The sequence below is a fragment of the Abramis brama genome (assembly GCF_963993115.1).
Source record: "Abramis brama genome assembly, chromosome: 23".
In the NCBI taxonomy this organism is placed as follows: Eukaryota; Metazoa; Chordata; class Actinopteri; order Cypriniformes; family Leuciscidae; genus Abramis; species Abramis brama.
This window is the reverse complement of record NC_139985.1, coordinates 17897677-17919993: the sequence shown is the minus strand read 5'-3', so window position 1 is coordinate 17919993 and position 22317 is coordinate 17897677. Positions and strand designations below refer to the sequence as shown.

The window sequence follows — 22317 nt, the reverse complement described above, 5'->3', positions numbered from 1 at the left end:
CTGTCTCCTGAAATACCTTTATCTGATCGCTTTTTAAAGGCAGCATAGATTCATCCTTGCCTCCCTTTGATATCCTGTGCGTTCCATTCTGTGACAGTTAAAGGAATAGTTCACTTCAAAATGAAAATTCTGTCATCATTTACTCACCCTCAAGTTGTTTCAAACCTATATGAATTTCTTTCTTCTGCTGAGCGCAAAAGAAGATATTTTGAAGAATGTCGGTAACCAAACAGTTGATGGACCCCATTGACTTCAAAAGTTTTTTGTTTTTTTTCAACTATGGAAGTCCATGGGGCCCATCAACTGTCTGATTACCGACATTCTTCAAAATATCTTCTTTTGTGTTCAGCAGAAGAAAGAAATTAATTCACCAAAAGCTCTCTCTATTTTGTTGTAGATCATTAAACCATTTCATTAGGTACCTTCGTTGCCAAATAAAGCCGCGGGGCAACAAATCAGCGGCCCAAGCTTTCGGACGCAGCCTATGACTTGGTGGCACTCACACACAAAAAAAAAACACTTTGATAAGCAAACCGGTGTGTTTTCTTCTCAGACACCTTTTGGTATTTCGGCTTTCCTTTAAACGCCACTTACTGTCAGAGAGTGAAACTGCAGTTTTATTCAGTCCGCCTGACGGTTTTTACGTATTGGTCTGAACAGACATATCGCATGCGAGAATTTTCATGCTGAACATTCGTGTTGATGCAAACAGGCCGTAACACCTAAACAATATCAAACCACATTCAACCAACAAGGCCATTTGGCCATTTTAACTTTTACATTCTAGAGGAATTCTGTTGTTGTCCTGAATATGAGACAAAGTATAAAAAGCCCCATTTCCTACTTCATAAAGAATATCCCTTTCATATTAATTTTAAATGGACTGTAGTGGGATTGACCTGTATGTAGCGACAGTACGGACAGACAACTCAACTATCTTTATCATATTCCCACTGGAGTCTCCCTGACTGAACTAACATACTCTCACGCAAATCACACACGAATGCATGCACCTGTACACTCACACACGCATACTAGTCCCGTGCTTGCGTCTCTAGGTCTGGGAGTAAAACATTCTCATCTTGATCACTGGCTTGGGAGCTTGTCTGTCTGTAATAGGCACTGCCAAATGTCGGAAGCCTCTGGATGCAAAGAGAGTTTCTCTTGTAAAGAAGCCACAACGATCCAGTCATCACAGCAAACAAAACAATGGCCACCAAAGCAGCCACTGAGATCACACCTCGGTGCAGACCTGAAACCAAATGAAACGTCGAGTCTTACTGCATACTTTATAACATGTTTTCTTATTTTCATATGCCTGACCATGATTGAAACTGAGAACTAAACACTGTAGACATATTACAAATAAACTAATTTACACTCAATTTTGAGGTACTGTAGTTATCGCTTAAAAACAGAGCTGATAGTGTTGCAGAGTACACACAGGAAGTGTTATTTCCTCAAAAATATGATTCAGCAAAAAAGATTATTCTCACCTTTCAATGGCTCCACTTCTACCTCTTTGATGGCTCCTGTGATGGAAAGTAAAACATCTGAATGAATAATGATTTTTAATTTTTTCATTTTTATTTACCTTTGTGAGAGCTATTCCTTTAACCTCATCCTCTCCCTAAGGTCAATGTTTGTTTTTGTTTAAAATAAAAATCAATCAGTCACAATGCACACAGATATGAAGTGGTTAGATTTGATGGCATCTGAATTAACAGGGTTATGCATGAAATGGTTAGTTATTTTGAAATAAAGTTGAAAGAATGTGCTGAGTTTATATCATTTATTGATCAAATCTAGTAATTTAAAGATAAATATCTCCCAAACAATTTGCATAAAAAAATTGAAAAAATATTATCCAAATGAAATGATATAAGCTTTCTGGACAAAACAAAAAAAGTATAATTTTAGGGCTTCAGGCTATTTTGACCCATGAGAAAAGGATTTATTACAAATACAGAAGGATAGGATGCCGTTAAAAGATTCTTATTTTGCAACTTGTGAGTCAATACACAAATGACACAGCACTGCAACAAAGAAATGTTGCTATTCTAAGGCCAAAAGTAATTTCCTGTTCGGTTTCTGAACATGAACTGGGACTATACTGAGCCTCTGCTGGTGGTTTGTGGTGGTTTTGATGTCAAAGGCCATTCCTTTTACCTGATGAGGTTTTGCAGATGAAGCCCTGGGTGTCAGTGCAGTTGTCTAACTGCCACACAGCATCTGATATCCGCATAGTCACACATAGACCAGCCCTCATGACACTGGCATCTGGAGCTTTGGAACGCCAGTAAGTGTACTGGAGCGGAGAGCCATCCAGTCGAGTCAAAGCGTTCTCTAAAAATAAGCATTTTGGTAACATAAGGACAATTTTATTTTTCAGATAAAACTTTCAATAAATATAACATAAAACTTTTAACATAAAAGTGCCCCTATTATGTTTTTTCAGATATGACCTTTCATGTAGTGTGTTACTACATTGTAGTGTTTGTGAATGTTTCAAGTTTCAAAGAACAAAGTGTTAAATACGCTAAATGGAGTTATTGTCTCCCAAAAGAAAGAACCGATTCTGAACTGCCTGAAACGAGCCGTCAGTAATTCCAGTCTTACTTCCAGTAGGTTTATAACACATTTGCATAATGCCAGCCTATGGTCTTCAGTGGCTGCCTGTGAACAACGTCTACTTTGACCTACTCTCAAAAACGGTAGCTCTTGCTGAGGAGAGTTTGGTCCGTGTTGCTGACATGTAGAAAAAAAACAGTGTTTTCTGTTCTGCAAAAACAAATCCACTCTGCATGCACTTCCAAAGGATGAGGACTCAGACTCGAATTGATGTGGAGCAACCGACCACATCGTTACTGTTTAAATCACTGTGAGGAAGTGGAAGCAGTGTGAGGAAGCATCTGGAACTGAAATTCAGACAGGATAAGGGGCATAAGCAGGAGATTAATAACAACAGACTGGGCCATCTGACCAATCAGTGCAGAGCAGGCTCTCGGAAAGGAGGGGTTTAGAGAGACTGTGTCCTTCATTGAACTGTTTTAGACACTGGGAGAAAAGAGGTGATGCTGCGATGTATATTATGAGAAAATTAAAGTGTTATTTTTCTCTTGGATGCATGTAAACCTATTTTAGGAGACTTCAAAAACAAAAGTAGGAACCTTTAAAATAGCATAATATGGGCACTTTAAATATAACATATTATAAATTCAAGATAAAACAATGTATATAAAAATTAAATAGAAATAGAAATAAATATCAATACAATAAGACATTTTCATATAAAATTTAAATGAATACAAAATAATATAAATTAACATTCCAAATTAATTTTGTAGTGTGTAGTGTATCTATATATATATCTATATATATATATATATATATATATATATAGATATATATAGATATATATATATATAGATATATATATATACACACTACTGGTCAAAAGTTTTAGATCGGTACGATTTTTTATGTTTTTAAAAGAAGTATCTTCTGCTCACCAAGGCTGCATTTATTTGATAAAAAACTATTTAAAAAAACAGTATTATTGTGAAATATTATGACAATTTAAAATGACTGTTTTCTATTTTAATATATTTTAAAATGTAATTTATTCCTCAGATGAAAGCTGAATTTTCAGCATTATTACTCCAGTCTTCAGTGTCACATGATCCTTCAGAAATCATTCTAATATGATGAATTTAAGCTAAAAAAAAACATTAATTATTATTTTCAAAGTTGAAAACAGTTGTGTATTTTTTTCCCCAAAATTCTTTGATGAATAGAAAGTTCAAAAGAACAGTTATTTAAAATAGAATATTTTCTAACATTATAAATGTCTTTACTGTAACTTTTGATCAGTTTAACTCATCCTTGATGAATAAAAGTATTGATTTATTTGATTTCTTTCCCCCAAAATAAAATTAAAATTCTTACTGAGCCCAAACTTTTGAAGGGTAGTGTTTAATGTTACAAAAGCTTTCCATTTCAGATAAATGCTGTTCTTTTGAACTTTCTATTCATCATAGCATCATGAAATAAAAATGTAAAAACTGTTTTCAACATTGATAATAATCATAAATGTTTCTTGAGCATCAAATCATCATATTAGAATGATGCTGAAGGATCATGTGACACTGAAGACTGGAGTAATGATGCTGAAAATTCAGCTTTGATCACAGGAATAAATTACAGTTAACTATATATTCACATAGAAAACAGCTGTTTTAAATTGTAATAATATTTCACAATATGACTGTTTTTGTTTGTATTTTTAATCAAATAAATGCAGCCTTGGTGAGCAGAAAATCTTTTTAAAAACATAAAAAATCTTACCGATTTAAAAGTTTATATAACTGTTATATATAAATAAATTCTAAATACATTATATATTTTTTGATTTATATATTATGATATTTATGATATAAATTTACTAAATGCTCAATATTTAACATCAAGGCTCTTACTGTCAGTGTTGTAGAAAATTCCTAGCCAAAATTTCTGAGGCCCCTTGTAATAACGCGCCAACTCGTTAATGACGAACCGGCTCTCCTCATCATCTTGAACTGTCAGAAGGTCTGAAGAATTTCCTGAGAAAAATAAAGTCTTGTTAAGCCATGCAAATGCAACCAAAGATGATCAAATCCACCCCTAGGTGGAGCTCTTGATCTAAACTATTTTAAAATGCAGTACCATTCTTTTTACAGTGATTTCTCGCGTCCTCCAGGGTCATCTTTGTCATAACATTTTTAAAATAATAGCAGCTCCCGCGAAACTTCAGCCAGCGTTCAGGACATACCACTTCATAGGAGAAAGCAATGCTTTCTGTGTGAGGACAGACAATGATATCAGTCAGATTTCAACATTTTACAAACTAATAAAATGAATCAAAAGACCGGAGGAATGGACTCACTCGGAGGAGGTATGAAGCATATCGCTCCTGATAACAGCATGTCACATTCGGCGTGTTTCCAGCGTCCATTAACATCCATGAACCCGCAGTCTCCATCTCCTTTTGGCATTTCCCAATTAGTGAACGATCCCTCACTGCCATCGGACCACTGGTGATCTATATCCTCCTATGGAGATAGAGGGCGCTCTTGTTTAATACACCAATACAACTCATCATAATACATCACAATGTGATTTCAAAGCCTCCTTACATCTGTACTGTACAAGCCGATCCAGAGTGGGGCTTCAAGCCTGTTGATGAGCACATTGAGATAGGCCTGCTGATACGGGTCTGTGATACGCACAAGTGCCGACCCCTTCTCCAAACAGGCTTTCTGGGCCTCGTACCAACTCAAGTTGCCGTGGATGATACGGTAACTCTGGTTCTTATACTCAGATGAGTCCAGAGAGGAAGCGGTGTAATAGGGCTGGGTTGGACGCTTGGTGATGTCTGAGATAAAGTAGGAATGCACCGGTATAAAAAAATGTTCATGTTATGAACAACAACCACCCAGCTAACAAAAATATGTTCTAAAAATGTTTTGTTATTTCTGAATTTTCTTTGAACATTCAAAACGTCAATTTAAAAAATAAAAAAAGATTGTTTTTTTCTTGGTTATATTAACTTTAAACAAAGTTCCATTTTATAATTTTTCAAACATTATTGGAATGTTACTTTTGAATGTTCTCTGAAAATTCTGAAATAGTAACATTTAAAACAAAACATTTTAGGAAAAAAACCTCCATGAACGATGTATAAATAATGTTTGGTTACACTTTATTTTAAGGTGTCATTGTTACAGTGTAATTATATATTTAAGTACTGTGTAATATTAATTAACTACATGTACTTACTATAGGGTTAGGGTAGGATTAGGATTGGGTTAGTTGCATGTAATTATGCATAATTTACTGTTATTACTATGGTAAGGACATGTAACATATGTAACAAGGACACTGTAAAATAAAGTGTTACCTAATGTTTTTGTGCTAATGCTCTGAGAAGAACATTTGTTCATAACTTTTTTGAGAGAACATTGCCAGAACGTTACCAAAGCTCTGAGAACGTTTCCTGTTAGCTGGGCAATAAAATTCTATTTTATTTTGTCTAAATAAATCAATAATTTTAAATGCAACAAGTGAATTTTAGCATCACAACAATATAATTCACAGAATAAAACAATTAAATTGTTTTTTTTAATCTTTTTATGATTGTTATTAAATTACTTGTGTTTTTAAGTTAATGATAGATGAAGGCAAAGGCAATATAAATGTAAAAATGTATTAAATGCGTATCCGCAATCACATAAATTATATCTACTATCGGTCAATACTAATAAATAAATAAAAATCTCTATTGTGAAAAATCGATCTATTTCGTGAAAAGGAGCCTACCTTGTGGCTTCTGGCAGACAAAGCCATAGATGCTCTCAGTACAGACGTCATCTTGCCATTCCCCTGTCATATGGAAGATGTGACTGTTGGACAGGTAAGTACAATGATGTTCCATAGGAGATCTATAATGAGACTTCTGTAGACACACACGTAGAAAAAAAACATTTAAAAACAGTATTGGAATCAAGTTACATTTCAAATATATTAAATCCTGAGTTTATACCTCCCAGTTATCATAGACGATTGGCTTCCCGTTGATCCATTTGGGAGAAAAACGCCCCTGTGCACCGATCCAAACCCCCGCTGACCTGCCATGAAGCAGCATGACGATGTAGGCTTCAACCATAAACATAAAAGCCATTAAAAAATGTCAGTTTCACTTTATTTTAATGGTCTATTTAACACATTCTGTTGACTATAAGTAACGTTGCATCTACATGTCTACTAACTCTCATTAGAGTTTTAGTAGAGTATTAGCAGACTGTTAGGTTAGGGTTAGAATAAGTTGACATCTAGTTGCAAAGTTACTTATAGTCAACAGAATGTTCAAAAGGGACCATATCAATATAAATTGTTGGCAAAATGTCAATATAAAACAACATCGGAAACGTCATCGGAAATGAATGTGATCTTTACCTTGTTCGATTTCATCCTCTATGGACACCAGAGATCCCGAATAGGATGTGCAGATGGACTGAGCATCCTGCCAAGTTTTCCCCTCTTCCGGGCGGGCTGGGAGATGCAGAAACAGACACTGGCAACCAATCACAAACAAGCAATTCTCAATCATACAACAAAACACAAGAACCTAAAATGATCAATAAATAGTTGATTTCTGAAGGTCATCTCTGAAGAAAATGGATAGAAACATACTCTGTGAAATAATTCTGGTGTGCTACTAATATCAGTTCCTTAAAAAAAAACCTGATACATGTGAAAGAGAAAAGGTATGAGTCTACAATATTAGGAATTAATTGTTAAATTACGTTTTTGTTGAAAAACTGCAGTGAAAAAAGTCCTGAATTTTTTAAAGCTTTATATATTTTTCACATGATTATTGAGAAAGAATGAATTGGATTTTGTTGTTTAATATAAGTTGTGCTGCGAAACATTTTAAATGGTACAAAAAATAGAAAATAGAAAAACATTCCAAAATAAATAGACAAGTGATACTACTTTGCAAGAGCAATATGAAAGGAATATGCACTTTGTGAACCACTGATCTAGGTTACATTCTCACAATGTGAGTGTATAGTGTATATAACCTTGTGTCCGAAGTAGAACCAGTTCTCTGGGCAGCTGCCGATATAGTGAGGCTCGACTGGGTCCTCCACTAAAGACACCGTTCTGCGCTTGCACACGTAACCATGAGGATCTTTACAGCTTCCTGCCGACCACTGACCTGCACGACATCATCGAAAAGCTGTGTTTGAGTATACTGGATAACGCTACTTGTGTGTGCTTAAAATATTGTGCGCGCATGTATTGTTTACCGGACTGAGACGACATTTGGATGCAGTTTTGGCCAGGCTTTCGGGAAAATCGACCATTTTCCCAGTTCTCATAATCCAGAGCGGATCCATCAGTCCAACTGCAGGACACACACATAAAACACACAAATCCCAACATGAAGTCTACTTCATACTGTAGAGTATGTTCCTCTTATGCTCAGCTTTCTTTCTTAAAGGTGAAGTGTGTGATTTCTGTAATACTTGTTGACCAATTGCAAAAATACTGTTATTTTGACAAGTTAACGAGAAAAATACAAGAATTTTTTAAAGAATAAAAAAAATTTCTCCCGTTTCTTTCTGCCTTTATCTTTCACTTATTATATAACAATAAATACATAAATAAAAGTCAAATGATTAACTTAATTCTACTACTCATTATGGAAGTCAAAGAAAGGCACCTGAGGCCATTGTGATCGCTGTTAGCAGACAAACCAATCCACCAATATTTAGAGTCCTAAAAAACAAAGACACAAACAAAGATGTTATTTTATATACATACATATAGTTAGTATGTATTTATGTATAGTACACACACACACACACACACACACACACACTACTGTTCAAACGTTTGGGGTCAGTCTGTTTTTTTTTTTTCTCGTTTTTTGTCTCTTATGCTCATCACCAATGCTGCATTTATTTGGTCAAAAAAAAGTAAAAAATGTAATATTGTGAAACAAATATTAGTTCAAATATATTCTATTTGAATATATTTTAAAGTGCAATTTGTTCCAGTGACGGCAAAGCTGATATTTTAGCAGCCATTACTCTTCAGTCTTCAGTGTCACATGAACTCATTCTAATTGGCTGATTTGATGATAAGTTGCTACATTATTTAACTGATAAAATCATCAGATTTCTGTGCGAGTATGTGTCTGTACTGTATGTGTGTGCGTTTAAGTGGGAGAGAGAGCGAGAGAAAGAGAGTCCTTACATAAAACGTAATTTTGAGGCCAAAAACATGGAAATAATTTGTCGTTTTTATCCTATTGTTTACTAGATTTATTTGCTCGGTCAGTGTCCTTGTGGGTTTTGGTTCTGTAGTCTGTAAGGACCTTTGAAATAACTGAAATCATTTGGTGTAGTGATATGGAACTGTAATGCGGTCAAATCCTGCCTGGAACTACTTTAGCAAATCCTGCCTGGAACTACTAACGTTTGTCAACCAATCAGATTCAAGCATTCAACAGCCCCGTAGTATAAGATCACTTTAATGCATCCCTGCTAAATAAGTATTAATTTTTTTTCTTTTTTTAAGCTTCCTGAGCCCAGACTTTTGAACAGTCCTTCAGTAAATCTCTAAATAATAACCTTTATGCGTTCTCTGATGAAGTTCAGTTCCTCGCTAGAGTGAACAGAGAGAAGATCAGCGCCCATCATCTTACAGGCGAAGGCGACGGCCTCCCAGGGAAACGGCTTACTGGCAAAGTAATATTCAGCTCCACGGAAAAACACCCATGGGTCATGTTCTGCACCATAAACAAAAACAAATGTCATCAGCATCAACATCATAAGTGAGTCTTTATAGTATTTACCTGTACTGTACTTACGGTCGCTGTACCAGTACGGCTTGACCAACTCCACACCTGAGGAAAAACACCTACATTTCAACAATTAATTTATATTTCAGTGCAGTTTTATGGATGTTCTTCATGCTTAAAAAACAAGCATGTTGTTGTTTTATCCTCAAAAAAAACATATTATTGTTATTATTGTTGATATAAATCAGAGACCATGACTAGACCTCTTTCAATGAAATACAAAATAATTACAAAGGTAACAATTAAAATTGGAAATTTAAGAATGTCTAAGCTAAGGCTGGGTTGTAGTCATGCAATTTTTTTCTGTTCATACATTTTTAAGTCAGTTACATAAAAACGTAGATCGGTCTAAATTGATACCGAAAAGTAAGACTGATTACCCCAAACTAACTGCTAGTTGGTCAGACACAGTCTTAACTTAATGGGGCCACTTGTTTATGCAACTGGCCCCTGGTCTTTTCAGCATGATGATAATGAATTTTTCATTAAATATTTGAAATGTATATCCATACATCCTAAACACAAACCTTTGGGGACCTTGCAAATCCACTCATATTTGGAGTCACACGAGTGGGCCGTGAGAGTGTTTGTGAGGTCACTGTACACAGCACACATGTGAGAGTCCACTTCATTCATATCCTCAAAGAACGATGTCACCACCTACAGAATGGTATGAATATGACAATTGTTTAAAATAACTAAAGCTGATGAACTGGTTCCTCCGTGATAGTCTGTTTTTCTAAACAGATTTGCTGTCTTTTTTCTTTACATGTAGATAATACATTCAAACAAATCCAAATCACTTGACTCTCTGCTTTCTCTTTTCCTGGCTTTTTTGTTTGTTTCTCTTTTTTTATCTGAATTCTTACCGGCGTGCCATCTGACCACTCCCAGGCTCCCTCGGACGTAGGGTTTCTCTTAGTAAAGCCCACCCAAAACCAGCGACCCTCTGTACTGAAAAGAGACAAAAAGAAAAGGAAGGAGAGAGAAAAAATTAATAATTATGTAAATAAATAAATTGGTGCTGTTAAATCAATTAAAAGTTTATATATATATATATATATATATATATATATATATATATATATATATATATATATATATATATTCGTGTGTGTGTGTGTGTGTGTGTGTGTGTAACTTTTATGTTAAATGCGATTAATTGCAATTAATCGATTTTACAGCACTAAAATAAATAAATACAATTTAGAAGAATTGCAAAAAAATAAATAAAAAGTAATTCAATATATATTTTTTTATCAATTATTATATATACTGTATAAATTAGGCTACTTGTCAAAATTGGAGACAAAAAAATGAAGAATATATCCAGATACAGTGGGGTCCAAAAGTCTGTGAACTTGACAATGTCAAAAATGTATTTTGTTTGGTTAGTTTATTTTACCTATAAATAAATCTGAACCTTAAATATTTATTTACCTTTCAGGTTTAAACTACATATTAAATCCTTTATTTTCAATGTGGTCTTGAGAGATATGTTATATATAATGACCACTTACATAGACTACCATATAAAATAATATAATATAATAATATCATTTTAATAAACACTTTTATCTAGCACTATGTATATATACAGTATACACCCCCACACTAGTATTGATCAAAAGTGAGAGTAAGACATTTAAAATGTTACAAAATTAACTTTTTATTTATCAAAGAATCCTGGAAAAATGCTAATTAAGCAATATATTAAGAAGCACAACTGTTTTTAACATTGATAGTAATAATGTTCTTCTATTTTGTTATATATTAGTATAAATTAAGATCATATCTGGATTTAAATTGAAATATAAAAGTTATTTTAAAATGTAATATTATTTCACAATATTACTGTTTTTCAAATAAATACTGTTAATACAGACTTTGTGAGGATAAGAGTTATTTAAAAAAAAAAACATTAAAAATCATCATACTAAACCTTTAAAAATTGCTTATAAACCCCCACCTGCCGTGGGTAAACGTGTAAACCAACCTTTGGAACATCGTGGAAAGGAGATGTTTGACAAAAGTCTGATCTTCATTGTGATGGAAACTGGCCAGATCAGCACCCAAAGCCCGGCAGAAGAACTGAGCCTCGGTCCAGGTGCGCTGCATCAGGATCTTCTCACTGTGATACACCTAAACAACAAACAAACAGATCATGATCCAACAGATGAACTGCAGTAACATACTAAATATTAAGTAAACAATGGGTAAAATTGTATCAGACAAAAGATTCAAAGCAAGATTATGAGCATGCAGTTACTCTCTATTATTGATTTATGATTATATACTCTCTGCACCTTGTAACAGTGAGACAGGCTTTTGCGGCTCTCCCATCCTTTCGGACATGGTGCATTTATATCTATGTGTGGCACAGGCATCAGGGTGTCATGGTTGTCGCTCACTTCCTGTTTGCACACAGCCAGGGCCTTAAAGGTGTGACAGTTTTTCACCTCCCAGTGACCCAGTGCTTGACCTCCAGACATCACCACACACCCCCCACTACTCACTGCAGGCAGAGGGAGAGACCATCAAATAAAGCCTGGTTGTGCCTGCTAGCCCAGGTTTATGATGGTAACTGTTTTAAGGGCTTACCTGGCTGGTGTCGGTTCCAGTTGTTGTAGTTGAGGGGTGTCGACGAGCCGTTCAGGGTCAGCCATCGGTACTCTCCGAATCTGTCCTTGTCCTGTAGGGCTGTCCAGTAGGATTGGGAGTCTGAACCTCCCGTTTCCCTGATCAGGCTGTTTAGAAAGGCCTGCTCAAACCTGCCACAGAGAAACCACACACTCCAAATGTGATGAATTTATCTGCTTCTTTCATGTTGTAAACATCGTAATTATCCTTGTATAGTAAGCATTGCCTGACTCAGCTACTCATTTGAGGTTAACACTATATGAAACACGTTACCTGGATATTCCAGGTTGGTTTATGATCCTGGGAAATTCCATTAGTTACATAAACTACCACTTAGAAGGGTTTTTTTTAAGGGAGTTACTGTAATACATTTATTCATCAAGGATGCATTAAATTGATCAAAAGTGACAGATATTTATAAAGTTATAAAAGATATTTCAGTCACACTTTAGATTAGGGTCCAATTCTCACTATTAACTAACTATTAACTACCACTTTTGACTTAACAAACTCCTAATTACTGCTTATTAACAGTTAGTACGGTAGTTGATAAGTTTAGGTATTGGGTAGAATTAAGAGATGTAGAATATGGTCTTGCAAAATAAAGCATTAATATGTGCTTTATAAGTACTAATAAACAGCCAATATCCTAGTAATTTACATGCTAATAAGCAACTAGTTAATAGTGAGAATTGAACTATAAGGTGTTACTGATATTTCTAGTTCAAATAAATTCTTTTGAACGTAATATTCATCAAAGGATCCTAAAAAATGTATAATGGTTTCCCAAAAAATATAGAGCAGCACAACTGTTTGCAACATTTAATATAATAAATGTTTTTTGAGCAGAAAATCAGCATATTAGAATGATTTCTGAAGGATCATGTGACATTGAAGACGGCTGAAAATTCAGCTTTGCCATCACAGGAATAAGTACACTTTAATATATACTAAAATAGGAAATAGTTATTTTAAATTGAAAGAATATTTCAAAATATTAGTGAGAAAAATACAGCCTTAGTGAGCATTAGAGACTTAAATAAAATAAAAATTACACATCCCTTACTTTTCCCCAAAATAGTAAATACAAAGTGATTTTGTTCAGAATAAAATAGACATTCTAGGTAATTTCATATTTCATGTTTTATTTAATGCACTCGCCAAGCTAATGTAGCAAATAAAAAAGTATGTATGTGTTAGTTGTTTAATTGACTAAATTCTACTCTATTCAAATTGAGTACAAACTAATTTGCCACCATTCAGTTACCGCTTACTCTGTTCAAAGCCGACAGAATTCCATCCAGACGTTTTCTACATACCTGCTTTCTACAGTAACAAGAGGAGATTTGCAGTAATATCCTTTCACTGCATTCTCAAACGTCTGCTCCTGATCTGTGATCTTATAACACCAGTTGTCCTTCCTTCTCCAGTCCTGCACATGCACACAATAAGCAAACTTTAAATAGATTCAGCAAGGCCTTTAATTGATATACAGATATACTAATCATATAAAATGAAAACTTGAAAGAACACAGTAATATTAACATGCTGAGATATATGTGAATGCAAAACAGATTTTCCTCACAAAATCTGATTGTTATGGTTTGTAGAGTGTAGTATAGGTATAGGATTAATATGTCATATGTAGTGTGGACTACTAAGTAAGTCTACTAACAATGTGCAAATTAAAGAACAGATGCAGCCATGTCAAGCGCAAAAAGGGTTAAGACATGCTTTTGTTTTACTCTCCTCCCATAAATGTTGCGTCTGAAAGGGAAACTCCAACAAATGAGTATGCAATAACGTCAGTCACAAAAATAACTTTGCCCAACATGGGGACAAGGTTGGGCGAATATTTGCACATCAGCTGAGGCAACGGATTGCTAATCAGTCCATTCCTGTAATTAATGATGAGCAAGGCTTACAAAATACTGATAGCTTAAAAATTAATTCCTGTTTCCAAAAGTTTTACCAGTCACTGTATACATCCGATTTATGTGTCGACCCTCATTCGCTGGAAGATTTTTTTGAAAATATACATATTCCCTCTATAGATCCAGTGAGGGCTGCTGAATCGGAAGAAGACCTCACGGTGGAAGAGATAACATTAGCAATTAGATCTATGCAGAGTGACAAATCACCCGGACCGGATGGTTTTCCAACAGATTTCTTTAAAAAATTCTCAGAACAGCTTTTCCCTTTATTGTTATCAGTTTTTAAAGAGTCGCTTTCATCAAAAATAACTTTGCCCATGCCTTTTCATCGCCAATTTGTCACTGTATGTAGTAATTCCTCATAGTAGTTTTTCTTTAGGGTTTGCGCTGGTGCAAGTAAATCTGGCTCATACTCGGGTGCGACTTTTTGAGAGAAAATATGGTATATAATACTACTTATACTATAAATAGTGCATGGTTCATAGCAAACGCAGGTAATTTGGTATGCAGCATTAGCTTCAGTGGCATCTGGCTGTGTTTTCACACCTGTTCTCCATTAACCCTGAGTCCAGTGGCCTCAATTCAGTGTCTTTCATATAACCTAGACCAGACTGAAACAAGCATTTTAACAGCTACAAACATACACAGTCGAGTAGCTGATGCTGAACTTTGAACCTTTTTATTCAAGATCAAGATTTTAGGTTAAAACCGATATGAAAGAGGAAGTGTTTTTTCATCATTTTACACTTTTTTGCCTTCAGTAGAATACAAAACCATTTCAGTAGATACAGTACAAATAAACGGTTGTTCTTCACATACAGTATGAGATCAGTAAGTGTGGGTGTGTGTGACACATGAGCGTTCACTAGCACGTGTGCATCTTTGAAAAGTGCCCTTTCTCTGTTTGGCCATATCCGTCATGTTCGTCCTTCTCGTAGCCGTCTTGTTTCATGGCCAGCAAAAGCAGAAACAGAGCGACAGAGCAGATCTGAATCAGTCTGTTGTTCTCCCGCCGTGACCCGCTCTAACCCTCGCCGACGGCCGCTCCGACCTCTAGACACACAGCCTGTCTGCCCTCCTCACCCCACACAAAGCACATCTCAAGCACAACCAATCAGAAATGCCGGAAAATGGATGGAAGGAGAGTGACGGTAATTAGATTGATGGGAAAAAGTTAGGACCTCAACTCATTCACTGCATTTTATTCATGTTTCGTAATTGCAATGTACGCAATGTATTCGGAATGACATGGTAAATGTGTGTATGACTGATCTGGGGAACTTTTGGTTCTGTTTTTTGTTCTTCCTGTGCTTTAATTATGAAATATGAACTTCAATTATATTAGTGGCCAAGAAAAATCTACTTTATTCTATATAGTGGTGGATCACAAAAAAAAAAAAAAGTTAATGATGAGTGAAAAACTACTCCAAAACTACTCTTTCTCTTTCTCTCTTTATAAAATGAATGGTTTGAATGATTCAGAATAAATCACTAACCAATTCAGGATATTTACAGTAACCTACTGTATACTGTGAGTGTATCACTCACTGAAAAGGACTGACTCAAAAAAATGAATCATTTGTGAATTGGCATCAGTTTTATTTTGGTATTACCAGTACAGTACTTTAGTATACCATTATTGTAACGGTCACCAGCTGGAGTGCCCTTGAGAGCCACCAGAGGATCAGAATATTGTCATTCCCTCACAAACTACATCTCCCATAATTCTCTGCCTGGACTCATCAGCGCTCATTGTTTTCAGATGTATCTCATTACTTTGTTTATCTCACACTATAATAGCCTGGTTTTCACATTCATTCCCAGCGAAGTCTTGTTTAGTGTTACACTGCAATTCTGAGCATTCTCCCTGGTTTCAAGTCTCTTGGTTTTTGGATTTCTTGAATGTTCCGTGGATTACTCTTTTGCCCGTGTTCCCTGCCTTGTTGTGTTTGTTTGTATGGACTGCCTGTCTGTGTTTGACCTTGCTTGTACTTTGGATTACCCTGTTCAATAAATACTGCATTTGGATCCTCAACCTTCGTGTCTCAGAGCAGTTTGTGACAATTATAGTATTTATCAATATTTTTATATATATTTTATATATATATATATATATATATATATATATATATATATATATATATATATATATGTTTTTTTAAAGCTAATAATTGAGCTTTTATTTGTATTTTTTTTATTTATTATTAATTTATGTACTTTCTATTAGTTTTTTATATAGATATAGCTTTAATTTATTTTCATTTCAGGTTAGTTTTAGTCATTTTAGAACTTTGACAAACTTTTTTATTTCAATTAGTTGCCAAGGCAACATTTCATTTAAGTTTTTCAAGTAATATTTATATTTTATTTTATTTCCGCTTTATTTCAATTACCAAAAACATTTTTTTTATAGTTTTAGTTAACAATAACAACACTGATAGACATCAAAAGTTCTGATTCAACACATCTTGCAAAAAATACCAGACACATGAAAAACATACAGCTATTGTATTGGCTAGCAAAACATAAGCAGAAATGATTTTATGATGTGTGTGTGTTTGTTATGTTCTCACCTCTGGACATCCTTCATCCCATTCTCCAGCAGGACGCTGAGCCACAAGACCTGACGTCTTACAGATCGCGGCATGCTGCTCTTCACACTCTGCAAACTGCCATCTGCCTTCCTAAAACACACACACACACACACACACACAATAAGTCTTTCATCAAGCACAGAAGAAAATTCAGAACGACCAGATCTGTCACTTGACCTGCTGGTTTACTACTGTGACTAACTGGTGATCACCCAGGATAACGTTTCCATGCAGTGACTGTCTCTGAAATCAGATCTCGTCGTGTTCATCCAACACACAGTTGCTGTATGATTTATGGGGTGATTATGGACACGTGCTTCCTATTTGACCACATACTGTGTGTTCGGTTTATGACATTAATCTGATCTCTGACCCTTTGAACTCACCTTCGAGTCCGCTGTAACACAGATGCGCTTGTCGCCATGTTGATGGGAAGGCTCCTGAGAGGACCAGGATGTGAATGTGACAGGAGAGTTGTCTGACCATTGGACTGCTGGAAGTTTAGCCTCCTTGTGCAAGCCGATCCACACCTTAGAGTTGGATCCTGACACAACCAATAACATATTGTGATCACTGTGACTTTAATAAATGACACTATAAAGTGAAAAACATCCAGCCAACCATTCGAGAGAAGTTTCAGCAGCAGTTCCTGTTGGGAGAGGGAGTGGACGCTGACCAGCTCTGCCTCAAGAGACTTGCATGCGCTCAAAGAGCCGTCCCAGCTCGACTTCTTCTCCAGGTACCGGTAACAAAACCCATTGTGGTCCAACCAACTGTCAGGACAAATCGTCTCCTTATATTGCCAGTTATCTTGAAGACAAACAGACAGAGAAGATTTTAAAATAAATACTACAGTATAGACTACCGTTCAAAAGTTGGGAAAATGTTTTATGTTTTTGTACAAAGTCTCTTAAGCTAATTGAGGCTGCATCAATTTGATCAGAAATACAGTCAAATCAAACAATTTTTCAATTGTAATTTTTTTGAAAATTGTATTCCTGTGATGGCAAAGCTGAATTTTCAGCAGCCATTACTAGTCTTCAGTCACATGATCCTTCAGAAATCATTCTAAAATGCTGATTTGAAACATTTCTTATATGATTATCAGTGTTGAAAACCGTTGTGCTGTTTATTTTTGTAGAAGCCTTTTATAGATTTTTCCATGATTCTTTGACAACTAGACAGATCAAAATAATTTGTTTGAAATAAAAACATTTTGTAATATTATAAATCTAATTTAATGCATCCTTGCTGAATAAAAGTATTATTATTTTTTTTTAAATATTAAGAATCCCAAACTTTTAACAGTAATTTTTGGCCAAAACAATAGGGCTGCATTAATAATACATTTCTGACCAATAATAAATAAAAAAAATCAATAATTGTTTTCAAGTTGCTGATATCAAAATTCTAAATTCTAAAAATAAAAAATAATAATAAATTAAAATGAAAATCAATCCATTTTTGTCCATGTCAAATCAATTTCTGTGATGCCTAAATTAATGAAAAAGTGTTTGAATGAAAGTCCTTAGTAGCCTGGAAATCCAGACCTAAATCTAAAAGATTAATGGTCTGGCATTGACTAATGAAAATCGACCAGCTCAAGGGGCGGCACCAAGCATGCATTTGAAAATCTCACTGCACGCAATTGGATAACACTACAACCAACCACAACAAGCCCCATACGCTTAGCTACCAGCGGAGCTAACTGGTAGATTAGACTCTTGCCGTATCCTTCTTGCAAAGGAACAATTCGAGCGCCGTCTTCTGTTCCTCTTTTAGATAAAAAGCCAAGTCTAACTCGTTCATTGTAGCGGCCAAAGCCGTTTCAAACAACTGGTATTCATCCATAGCAATCTTGTAATGTTTACTAATGACTTCGACATCACAGCGCTGTCGTCATCTGTTTAGCTCGCCTCTGGCCCGCCTATATCAGATAACCCGATGTGATTGGTACAGCTCGGATACAAGGGCATATTTAATGAGCATCATTACTCGACGCCAGAGTAAACTCGCTGAGCAAATTCAATTTGTGCTCTTGCAAGAACTCTGGATTTCCAGGGTAAGTCCTTAGTACAATTATATAAGAAATCACTCTTCAGGAAATAGTGATCCTAAAAGGGTAAATCTTTGAATCTTTGTCATATATATATTAGGGCTGGGGGAATTAACACGTACATTTTTGCGATTAATTTGAAATGTTTAACGCGTTTAAAAAAAATAACGCAATTGACGCAGCACTTTTTTTTTTGCCTCGTTTTAATGATTTCCTGTTGCGGCTGCTCCGTGTTCGGCGATCAGGTTTCATTCTCGCGCAGCTTTCATGAGCGGGTCCGTGTGTGCGCCGCCGGTTCCGTGTGTGTATTTGTGTGCGTGTCGGCGCGCTCTGCCAGCGGCGCGCTCTCCGTTCCGTCCGTGTGTGTGTGTGTGTCGGCGGCTCTGTCGTTAACGGCCCAAACGCTCCAATCATGTACCGAGCACTGGAAAAGTAAAGTCCACTCAAATAACGTGAAATTTCTCTGTAGACTTCTGTTTGCTGAGCTGGTATAGTCATGCTGGGCAACAATGGTAAAAGCTCTGATCACATGCTCTGGTAATAATAGCTTTGTAGGATTAACGTTATATTTTATTTTGATAGAAAAAAATAATAATAATTGTAGTGTATTGGGTGGTGTAATCTGTTAAATTGATTATGTTGATTGATTATTGAAAAATAATAATATATATTGATATAGGCTATTGATGTTTAATATTATTTTAATATAGGTCTATTTTCTGTTCCTTTTTTTTCCTGTGTTGTTTAATTTAATTAGGTGATTGTAAGTTTAAATATTGATGATTACAAGCTTGGTGGAAATGCAATTAATTGCAATTAATTACAGCAAATTGTGCAATTAATTAGTTAATTTTTTTTAATCGATTCCCAGCCCTAATATATATATATATATATATACACACACTGCCTGGCAACAGTTTTTCTAACCCTAATTGTTGGAGTGTGTAGCTTTTCATTTCTTAAAAAAACATGTAGGAAGACACATCATGGCCATTTTCCAGGATGACAATGTCAAGATTCATCAGGCTCAAATTGTGAAAATGGTTGGGAGGGAGCATGAAAAATCATTTTCGAACATGAATAGGCTCCTCTGAGTCCAGACCTTAAATTTATTGAAAGTCTTTGGGATGTGCAGGAGGAGACTCTCCAGAGTGCTTGACTTGCATTGTCAATACAAGATCTTGACTGAAAATTGATGCACCTCTTGATGGAAATAACATCACAACATTGTATAGAGAATAATCTTTCAAAAACAACTGCCTTCAGTAGTACTACTAATTTATATAATATACTGTATAAAGTTTTGGTATCAAGACAACCCTTGTAAGGAAAGGACTGATTTTTATACTGTTGCACATGACCCCGACCGTTTCTATATTTACATACACACTGTGAGAATGTGTGTGTTTGTGTGTGTTTGATAGCCAGGGCCAGTAGTTCAGACTCTAGATGAGCCACAGCTGTTGAGCCTTTGAACAAATCTCAGGACACACCCACATTCTTCTCTTCCAACCAATCACAGTCAATGCTGACCATCATGGAAACAATAGTCCCTGGTCTGTCTGACAGCGTGCTCATTTCCTCAATAATGAGCACTGGAAAATGACACACTTTTTACGTAATACTTGTTGTTGCATGCTGAGGCTGAAGCTTAAACTAGACAAAACTTGATAAAACCAGGTGGATGGAGAGTCAGTCATGTTAGAGGAAAAGACAAAGGCTATTAGAAACGGACGGATGGACGGACAAAAAAGCTGGATTAGTGAAAGGAAGGATGAATAAGCAGTCAGATAACTCATCTCTTTACCAAGCGGCTCGGCATTCCGGCTGTAGTTGGTGGTTTTCTTGCAGATGTAGGGCAAGGCTGACTCACAGGACAGACTCTGCCAGGAACCCTGCGATGAGTTAAACACCCCACACTGCTGGTTCTGCTGCACCGGCGTGGAGGTCAGATCTGGACAGATGAATAAACAGCGAATAGGGCATTTAATAGGTAATACTGCCCGTGAAGAACAACTCTTCTACTTAAAAACATAAGCCAGCTTACCTGAGGTATGATTGACAAGAGCCAAAGGAGATCCATCAGACCATTGCCATCCCCCATGCTGACTGAGATGGTTTAATCCAATCCAGACCATCACACCCATATCTGAGAGTCTTTCTGGTGGAACAACAATGATGTATCAATGAAACACTTCCATGAAACACAGCATGTTAGGAAGAATGTTTGAGCTCATCTTTTCCATGAAATAGTGGATGGAAATTTATAGTGCTAAGCTGCAACAAAACAACCAAAAGCACCATAAAAGTTGTCCATGCAACTAGTAAATGTATCTTATGACTTAAGAAGACTGGGTATCAAATGTTGGGAGTCAGATGGACTACTTCTTTTGGTGCTTTATGTCCTTTTTTAGAGCAAGATAGTATAACTAGCCATATCACCACAGGTCAAAGGTTTGGAATAATTAATAATAATAATTGGAATAATTTTGATGTTTTCAAAAGAAGTAACTTATGCTCACCAAGGCTACATTTATTTGATAAAAATGTAGTAAATGTGATGTATATTGGATATTTGTTTGTCTCTTATTGTTTTCCTCCATTGTGTTATAATGAACATCCTGCATTTGTATCTCTCTTTTTTATTATTATCATTTGGTTTTGTTTGTGTTTTGTCCTTGGTTTGTGTGCAACACGCCGGTTGTTTTTAATTGATGTGGACATGGTTGAAATATCAATTTTAAACAAATGTGATAAAAAACTGCAATATTGTGAAATATTATTAAAATTTTAAATAATCGTTTTGTATTTTAATGTATTTTAAAATGTAATTTATTCCTGTGAGGGCAAAGCTGAATTTTCATCATCATTACTCCAGTCTTCAGTGTCACATGATCTTTCAGAAATCATTAATTTGTTGATTTGATATTATTATCAGTGTTGAAAACAAGGAAACAGTGATACTTTTTTTTCACGATTCTTTGATGAAATGAAAGTTCAAAAGAACAACATTTCTTTTGTAACATAATAAATCTTACAGTAACTTTTGATCAATTTAATGTGTCCTTGCTAAATAAAAGTATTCATTTCTTTCAAGTTTTAAAAATCTTTCTTACACCAAACTTTTGATTGGTAGTGTATCACGGTTTCTACAAATAATTAAGCAGTAATGCTGTTTTCAACATTAATAATAATAAGAAATGTTTCTTGCACACAAAATCATCATATTAGAATAATTTCTGAAGGATCATGTGACACTGAAGACTGCTGAAAATTCAGCTTTGCCATTGCAGAAATAAATTACATTTTAAAAACATTTGAATAAAAAATAGTTATTTTAAACTGTAATAATATTTCACAATATTACTGTTTTTACTGAATTTTTCTTCAAATAAATGTAGCATGTGAGCAAAACAATTATTCCAAACTTTTGACTAGGAGTGTACTTTCCTTCAGTGGAAAAAGATCTTCTTTTGTGTATCACAAGAAAAAAATAATACAAGGTTTGAAGGACAAGGTGGTGAGTAAATGATGACAAAAGTTACATTTTTTAAGTGAATGTATCCTTTAACTAAACTAACATGACTTTCTTAAAGGGATGGTATAATGCCCTTTTCACAAGATGTAAAATAAGTCTTTGATGTTCCCAGAGTGTGTATGTGAAGTTTTAGCTCAAAATACCCC

At 35.3% G+C, this 22317-nt stretch overlaps 1 protein-coding gene across 1 annotated transcript in view; it reads right to left on the bottom strand.

Moving 5' to 3' along the window:
* Window positions 1–296: 296 nt before the first annotated feature.
* pla2r1 (phospholipase A2 receptor 1) overlaps window positions 297–22317 on the bottom strand; it is a 28114-nt gene continuing 6093 nt past the window's right edge. Inside the window, exons 5-30 of the mRNA XM_084101575.1 lie at window positions 20681–20794; window positions 20441–20587; window positions 17199–17387; window positions 16964–17121; window positions 16557–16667; window positions 13369–13481; window positions 12011–12180; window positions 11716–11924; window positions 11406–11551; window positions 10279–10363; window positions 9937–10069; window positions 9419–9454; window positions 9180–9337; window positions 8267–8322; window positions 7851–7948; window positions 7623–7759; window positions 6994–7111; window positions 6581–6693; window positions 6358–6493; window positions 5175–5413; window positions 4925–5090; window positions 4705–4836; window positions 4479–4601; window positions 2170–2346; window positions 1497–1532; window positions 297–1252 (exon numbers count right to left, since the gene is read on the bottom strand). Of these exons, the coding sequence (XP_083957701.1) occupies window positions 1035–1252; window positions 1497–1532; window positions 2170–2346; window positions 4479–4601; window positions 4705–4836; window positions 4925–5090; window positions 5175–5413; window positions 6358–6493; window positions 6581–6693; window positions 6994–7111; window positions 7623–7759; window positions 7851–7948; window positions 8267–8322; window positions 9180–9337; window positions 9419–9454; window positions 9937–10069; window positions 10279–10363; window positions 11406–11551; window positions 11716–11924; window positions 12011–12180; window positions 13369–13481; window positions 16557–16667; window positions 16964–17121; window positions 17199–17387; window positions 20441–20587; window positions 20681–20794 (3518 nt within the window). The 3' untranslated portion in view covers window positions 297–1034. The remainder of the gene's footprint in view (window positions 1253–1496; window positions 1533–2169; window positions 2347–4478; window positions 4602–4704; window positions 4837–4924; window positions 5091–5174; window positions 5414–6357; window positions 6494–6580; window positions 6694–6993; window positions 7112–7622; window positions 7760–7850; window positions 7949–8266; window positions 8323–9179; window positions 9338–9418; window positions 9455–9936; window positions 10070–10278; window positions 10364–11405; window positions 11552–11715; window positions 11925–12010; window positions 12181–13368; window positions 13482–16556; window positions 16668–16963; window positions 17122–17198; window positions 17388–20440; window positions 20588–20680; window positions 20795–22317) is intronic.